Genomic DNA, 8149 nt, shown 5'->3' on the forward strand with positions numbered 1-8149 from the left:
CTCCTGGAAGTTGAATAGCTTCTCCATATATAAGTTCAGCAGAAGTAGTTTTCAGATCTTCCTTTAAGGAAGTACGAATTTCTAAAAGCACAGAATTAAGCGTTGAACGCCATACAAATGTTCATTACAAATTAATCCAATCTTTAAAGTGCGGTGGAAACGTTCAACTAAACCATTGGATTGGGGGTGAGACGCTGTGGTGATATTATGTCTTGCTCCAAGAAACTTCGCGAGATCACGAACAAGTGATGATACAAATTGACGTCCTCTATCAGAAATAAGTATATTTGGGCACCCAAAACGACAAACCCAAAAGTCATAAAACGGGTTTCAAACTGTTTCAGCGTTAATATTCATTATAGGAAATGCTTCCGGCCATCGACTAAATCGGTCGATACAAGTGAGCAAATAACTATAGCCTTCAGATATTGGTAATGGACCAACCAAGTCGATATGAACTTCTTTAAAACGACCACTGCTTACAGGAAATTTACCTAGTGGACTTGAAGTGTGCTTTGAAATTTTTGATTTTTGACATGAGATACAACATCTTGTCCGTTCCACTACAACCTTTTTTCATTGAAGGCCAGAAAAATTTCTTCGTGATTAGCTTTTTAGTAGAACGAATGCAAGGATGTGATAAATGATGCATATTTTTGAAAATTACTTTGCGAAATTTAAGTGGTACATACGGTCGTGCTACACCTGATGATACTTCACAGTAAATTTGAATATCACTGTCCGGTAGATTGATTATTCTCAATAAGCAACTTCCTTCAGTCTGCAGCATACTTCGCAGCTCCACTTCCTCTTTTTGGACTTGTGCCATCTCCTCATAATCAATGCCTTTAAAATCTATGGATTCGACCCTGAATAGAGCGTCAGCGACAACGTTATCAGATATATGAACAATATTTGTTGAAAATTGTGAAATAAAATCCAGTTGTCTACATTGACGTGGAGATGCTTTATTTAAATTTTGCTGAAATGCGTAAACCAAAGGCTTGTGATCGGTGAAAATTTGAAGTTGTCGTCCTTCCAAGAAATAGCGAAAGTATTTTACTGCGGAGTAGATTGCAAGCAATTCCCGATCATAAGTACTTTAATTTACTTGAGCGTGGGCAAGCTTTTTAGAATAAAATCCTAGAGGTTGCCAGTCACCATTAACGTATTGCTCTAGCGACGCCCCCATGCCAAAGTTGCTAGCATCCACTTTAAGTGCAAGGACGGCATCTGGTAGAGGAAAAGCAAGAATTGTAGCTTGGAATACTTCGTTTTTTACTTTCTCGAAAGCAGAAACGGTTTCTGTATTCCAAGAAATAGGTCGCATGTCATTCTTCTTTGCCCCAATCAACAAAATATTTAAAGGTGCTTGATATTTTGCTCCATTTGGTAGAAATTTTCGATAAAAATTAACCAATGCTAAAAAATTTATTAAATCCTTGACTGTTGAAGGTTTTGTATAATCCACAATTGCGCTTACTTTCTTTTGCATTGGACCAAAACCAGAAGCGGAAATTTTGTGTCCCAAAAAGTTAAGTTCTGATACTCGAAGATCACATTTTCCAGCGTTGACAACTATACCATAAGTTTTAAATCGATCAAATAGTTGCCAGATGTGCTTCCAGTGCTGACCAGGATCGGACGAAAGAACCAAAACATCATTAAGATAAACAACAACAAAATCAAGACCTCTGACAACTTCATCCATGAAACGCTGGAAGGTTTGAGCCGCATTATATAACCCAAAGGGCATTCTCACAAACTCGAACAGACCGAATGGTGTTATAACTGCGGTTTTAGGGATATCTTCAGGATTTACTGGGATCTGGTAATACGCTTTCATAAGATCAAATTTTGAAAATATTTTATCACCCGCCATTTCCATAGTAAAATCACTCAGATATGGTGTCGAATACTTATCCGACACAGTAATTTTATTTAGTGCTCGATAATCACCGCATGGTCTCCAAGTGCCATCGGCTTTTGGTACCATGTGCAGTCGGTTAGCCCAATTACTGCTGCTTGGGCGAATGATTCTGTTGTCCAAAAGATATTGAAATTCGGCTTTAGCTATAGCAAGTTCTTGCGGATCTAATCTTCTTGGGCGTGCCTTTACAGGGCTACCAGAAACTGTGATATGGTTGACGACTTGATGCTTGCATTCGGTAGAAAACGTTTGAGCAGAATACAATTCAGGATATTCTTTAAAAAGTTCATGAAATTTACTTTCTTCTGATATAGCCTTGATGCAAAGATCCTTTCCTTTCAGAAAACTAACAGAAACGTTAAACCATCAACCATCAAATATCGCAAAAAATCAGCAACTATGATTGGTCTTGATACATCTGCCGAAATGAAATTCTATCTCTAGTTTCGCCAAAGGCCCATATCAAGTTCTAATAACACAGGTCAACAACGTTTTGTTCTAGGAAAGTGTAGGGTCATTTTCGAAGTAATTTTTTGCGTAGAATCCGAATCCGGGGTTTAAATTGCTCTATCACGTCAGGATTTTGAGATATCCTAACCTAAAAGTGCAAAAACGCTGTTTTTGCCCATTTTTGAGGTTATGTAGCTACGCAGATTTTGCTCTTCATAAAAAAGTAAACGTGGTATAGTCTTCCTCTTTTAAATGCCGTTGAGTTTGCTTAAATATCTTTATTTTTCACTGAGATATCGCATTTTGAAGTTTCCATGTTTGTGAATTTTTCGATATTCGAAAATCCATTGAGATAACATGAGACGTGATAGAGCAATTTAAACCCCGGATTCGGATTCTACGCAAAAAATTACTTCGGAAATGACACTACACTTTTATAGAACATTCCGAGCCCATTTTTTTCAGACCTGTGTAATTTTCCACCGTAAGTAGGGATACGAGTGTTGTTAGCAGCGTAAAGAAAGAGTTTACTGGATTGTTTTGAAGACTTGCATGGAAAAACTGAAAGCTCAGCTCCTGAGTCAATCAAAAATTTTACTTTCGTCTTACGCTCAGAAAAGAATAATCGACATTACCCTCGCCATGAGTGGTCGAAACTTCTGACGAGGGCGGAATTAGTTTTTTGAATTTTTGAAAGCGCACGGCTGTAAACACTTTGTTGCCTTCTCAGCAAAACGCCAGTGATACCAGCATAGCCCTAAATCTTTGCTGTTTCGTGATTTTGAACGAGATTGTGATGAACGATGTCTGGATGAATTAACACGATGAGAAGCACGGGTTCGGTTTTCGATCGCTTCTATCCTCGAAATGATTGAGTCTAATTTTGGTAATAAATCGGGTAGTTCGGAAAGAGACGATGCGACAGGACGAGGCAAATCGGATCGCACATTTTTTTGGCCCAATTCAGCAATGGACATCGAAGTAGGAGAAAATTGTTCAAAACTTTTATCTGCCAAGTTCGATAATTTGTCCAATTGAGCAGCTTCTGTGACCGCGAGGATACACTTGAATTTTTCCGGAAGTCTTTCCAAAAATAACGTTCTCAAAACATTATCACTGACCTTAGATCCTGCCAAAGACTTTATGCGGTGCGTAAGATGCGACGGCTTTTGGTCACCCAACTCTAAGTTGTTTAACAGCTGCTTCAGCTGACTCTCCTCGGATTCTGTAAAATGTTGGATGATTCTTGGTTTCATCGCTCTATAACGTCCTTGTGCTGGAGGACTCCTGATGATATCTTTCACTACGTAAAGAATCGACTTATCAAGATGGCTAGGCAGATATTCAAATTTTGTTGAATCTTGGCTTATGCCAGCAAGATTGAAACTGGATTTAATTTGTAAAAACCAGATTTCTGGCTCTTCACGCCAGAAAGGTGGCAGCTTCGGGATGAGTGCCGAAAAAATTTCTCCAGGCAACATGCTACTCTCCATTGAAGTTCCGGAAAAAGACGATGGTATTCCGCTGGATGTTGTAGGCATCATCAGCAAGGGATGTGAACCGGATGCAGCGGCTACCGGCTGGTTGTTGTTTCCAGCATTGTCTTCACGAGTAACCAACGGCATTTTCAAAAATCGGGGTCACCAATTGTTGCTTACTAAGTGAATAGTAAAAACGTATATCATTTAAAAAATAATTTTATTGCGTTTCAAACCACGGAAAAAATGTGAATGAAAGTTTTTCAAAAGTTGACAAATTAAAAAACTTTTACAAAAGTATTCTTAGATTAAAAAATTTTAAAACAAGTGGAGGCCCTATAAGATGATGAGTCTTATAAAAAATGTATGATCTTTGGCTCAATACGTTGCGATATGTATACGATAGAGTGGCAAAAACGAGGCCTCCTCATGCTCATGCTATTGTGGCTTAACAACAAAATACATTCTAACCAAATTGACTTAATTATTTCTGCGGAACTGCCAGATCCCAATACCGATCCAGTTCTATTTCATATCATTAAGAAAACTATGGTACATGGGCCATGCGGAAATTTGAATGCCAATTCTCCATGTACGGTAAATGGCAAATGTATCAAGAGATATCCGAGACAGTTTGTAAATGAAACGCAAACTGGAATAGATGGTTATCCACTTTACAAAAGGAGAAAACCAGGGCATGGTGGAGTGTCTACGAAAATCAAAGTCAACAATGGTATCGAGGTTGATATTGACAATAGATGGATAGTTCCTTATTGTCCACTACTTTCAAAAGCTTTTGAGGCTCATATAAATGTAGAATTTTGTAATTCTATAAAATAAGTTTGCAAGTACGTAAACAAAGGTTCCGATGCGACGATGTACGCTCTTCAGAATCCAAATTTAAACGATGAAGTAACCACCTACCAATGTGGAAGATACAAAAGCAGCAGTGAAGCTTTTTGGCGAATTTTGGGTTTCCCTATCCACGAGCGACATCCTGCAATTCAACAGCTCAGTGTCCATTTAGAAAATGGCCAAAGAATATACTTTAATGAACAAAATATTTTACAGCAAGTTATCGCTCCAAGAAACACAACGCTTACGGCATTTTTCCAACTTGGCCAAATGGATTTATTTGCCAGCATTGCTTTATTCTGAGGTTCCAAGTTATTATACTTGGAAAAATAACAAATGGAACAGAAGAAAAGGGGGAAGTTGTGTAGAAGGACAACCAGATATTTTTAAAGACGAGACTTTGGCAATAATTTATACTGTCCATCCCAACCGGCAAGAATGTTTTTTTTTAGAATACTTCTTTTAGAAGTAAGGGGGCCAACCTGATTCGAAAGATTAAAAACAGTGAATGGTACTGTCTGTCAAACTTATAGAGAAGCGTGTTTGCTCCGTGGACTTCTTGAAGACGATGCACATTGGCAAGCCACTATGACAGAAGCATCGATGTCAAATTCCCCAACAAGTCTAAGAAACTTATTTGCAATTCTAATCCACGTGTGCAATATTTCAAATCCACTTGCACTGTGGCAAAATCATAAGGACAATCTATCCGAAGACTTTCTGCACCTTGCTCAGATTCAAAATCAAAGTCGTGAAATAACATATGATAATAATACATACAGTTTAGCACTTGCTGCCATTGAAGATAAACTATTATCTCTAGGGGGAAATGAGCTTCCAACGTATGGACTTCCTGTGATTCAGAAGAGTACTATTCATAACTTGAGCCATGAAGTAACGCGAGAACTTTGCTATGATGTCGAATCTTTAATCGAACAAACTGAGACGAATATTTCGAAGTTTCTACCCGAGCAACGAGCAGTATTTGAAGCAGTTATGAATAGCGTTGTAAATAATGCAAGTAAACTCTTCTTTCTTGATGCACCAGGTGGCACAGGTAAAACATTCGTTATAAGAACGTTGTTGGCTCAAATTAGAAAAAAAAACAAGCAAATTGCACTCACCGTAGCGTCTTCTGGCATTGCGGCAACTCTTCTGCCAAGAGGAAGAACAGATCATGCTATATTCAAGCTTCCCCTAAACTTAGCAGCACAAGAAACACCTACATGCAATATAAGCAAAGGAACGGGCTTATCAGAAGTCCTAAAGCGATGCCAGATTATCATCTGGGATGAATGCACTATGGCTCATAAAGCTGCTTTAGAAGCCTTAGGGCCGGTTGTTCAATGTCTGGTTATCGCTACCACTACACTATCGACGATTTCGACATCATGCATGTAACATGTGATCGATAAAGCAGTCGTTGTACTTAACCGGAGCTTCTACCTCCGATTTGTGCTAATCAGACATTGAACAACCGGCCCTTAGACCGAACACTACAGGATATTTGCAGCAACAAGAAAATAATGGGTGGTAAAACATTGGTTTTGGCAGGCGACTTTAGACAAACATTGCCTATAATTCGTAGAGGTACACGAGCGGAAGAAATAAGGGCCTGTTTAAAATCAATTCAAGCTGTGTACAAGTATGAGAGCCCATGTATATGGGGATCAATTGTCAAATAAATTCGCATCTAATTTGTTGAAACTAGGAAACGGTGATTTACAAACTGACACTGAAGGCGGAGTTCATCTTGCTTCAATAGCCACCATTGTTGAAACAGTAGAGGAGCTTAAAACAAAAGTCTTTGATAATCTTACGGAAAATTATGCGAGACATCACTGGCTGTGTGAAAGAGCCATTCTAGCTCCTAAAAATGTTACTGTGAATAACATCAACTTTCAGCTTCTGCAACACTTCCTGGTACTTCGCGCAAATCTATAGATACCGTGCCATGCCAGGAGGAAAGTGTACATTACCCAGTAGAGTTTTTGAACTCGCTTGAGCCCTCAGGAGTTCCTCCCCATAATCTAAATTTGAAAATTGGTGTGCCTGTTATTTTTCTGCGTAACCTTGATCCACCCAAACTTTGTAATGGAACAAGACCGGTAGTAAAAAAAATGATGACAAATATAATTGAAGCGACAATTATTACTGGATGTGGCCAAGGAGAATACGTTTTTCTGCCACGAATTCCATTAGATCTCCCGTTTGAATTTAAAAGGCTTCAGTTTCCTTTGAGGCTTAGTTTCGCTATGGCGATAAACAAATCGCAAGGTCAAACGGTAAAGGTGGCTGGACTTCAGTTGGAAGAGCCCTGCTTTACCCACGGTCAATTATATGTCGGATGCTCATGAGTGGGAAGTCCGAATAATCTATATGTTTATGCACCACACAATAAAACTAAAAATATTCTTTATAAGGAAGCCTTAAATTAAATAAAAAGAAAAATTAAGTTCTAAATAGTATGTATCCGTTTTTATGAGGAAGAGAAGGTTTGTATTATCGTTTTTAGATTTTTATTTGATCACCCCGAACGACGTCGGGTACCCTGCTAGTGTTTATTAAAATTACACCTTAAAATACTAGTTAGTGGTTGAAATATTGGAAGGGAACAGAGAAATTGAGTGTTTTGTCAAAAATTACCAAAAATTACCAAAATTCGAGATAACTTATTTTACTGGATACAGAGAAATAATTGCCACCTTTCACTTGACTGGCCGAGATTTCTTCAATTTTACATTTTAGAATTTTTTTGTCGGATTGACAAAGTTGCGCCTGACGGTGATGAATTTGCGAGGAGATGTGCTGCTGTAGTATTTATGAATGAATGATCTTGACCTTGAGAAATATCTTTGCAAAAAATGGGACTAATCCGGGATGACTCCGGGAGCAATCGCAAAGGAGCATACGACTATTACCACTTTTGATCTCTTTATATAGAATGAACTGATCGCTTTTGTTCGAGCATGTCCTATGAAGAGACTAATTGTTCACCTTTATGCCCGAACGGGTATAAAAAGCGACTAGTAACTTTTAAAAAATAAAAATAAAAATTTGCACCAGCTGAGATTCGAACCGGGGTGCTCAGTTTGGTAGGCGAATACTCTCTCTGTGTGCCAATGCCGCACATGAAATTTCATTGACTAAGTGCGTACATATCATTAAATCGTTAATAGTACCCGTTAGAGATGAGTTGGGGACTAATTAATGCCCAATTGTACCCGATTGAGAGTAATCTCGGAATACTCGCTTTAGAGATTAGTCGCACAATTTTTTGCAGGGATGCGAATGCGTTTATGAATGAAATAGTTATTGTTATATTTGAGTATACGTGTAATTATGTATGTGTGTATGTATGCTGCCGTGAGTTGTAAATATTAGAGTCCGACCGATCCCAATTTTTTTTCAGGTACCGATGCCGATTGATCGGCTT

The 8149-nt window shown here is 38.4% G+C and overlaps 1 protein-coding gene across 1 annotated transcript; it reads right to left on the reverse strand.

Annotated features, from left to right (window-relative positions):
* Positions 1-3054: 3054 nt before the first annotated feature.
* Positions 3055-4005, reverse strand: LOC118749049. Its single transcript, XM_036483839.1, has one exon. It carries the CDS (start codon positions 4003-4005, stop codon positions 3055-3057), a length of 951 nt encoding a protein of 316 aa, XP_036339732.1.
* Between the last annotated feature and the right edge of the window lie 4144 nt (positions 4006-8149).

Source organism: Rhagoletis pomonella, unplaced genomic scaffold, assembly GCF_013731165.1.
Source record: "Rhagoletis pomonella isolate Grant_MI unplaced genomic scaffold, Rhpom_1.0 Rhpom_scaffold_00014, whole genome shotgun sequence".
Lineage (NCBI taxonomy): Eukaryota > Metazoa > Arthropoda > Insecta > Diptera > Tephritidae > Rhagoletis > Rhagoletis pomonella.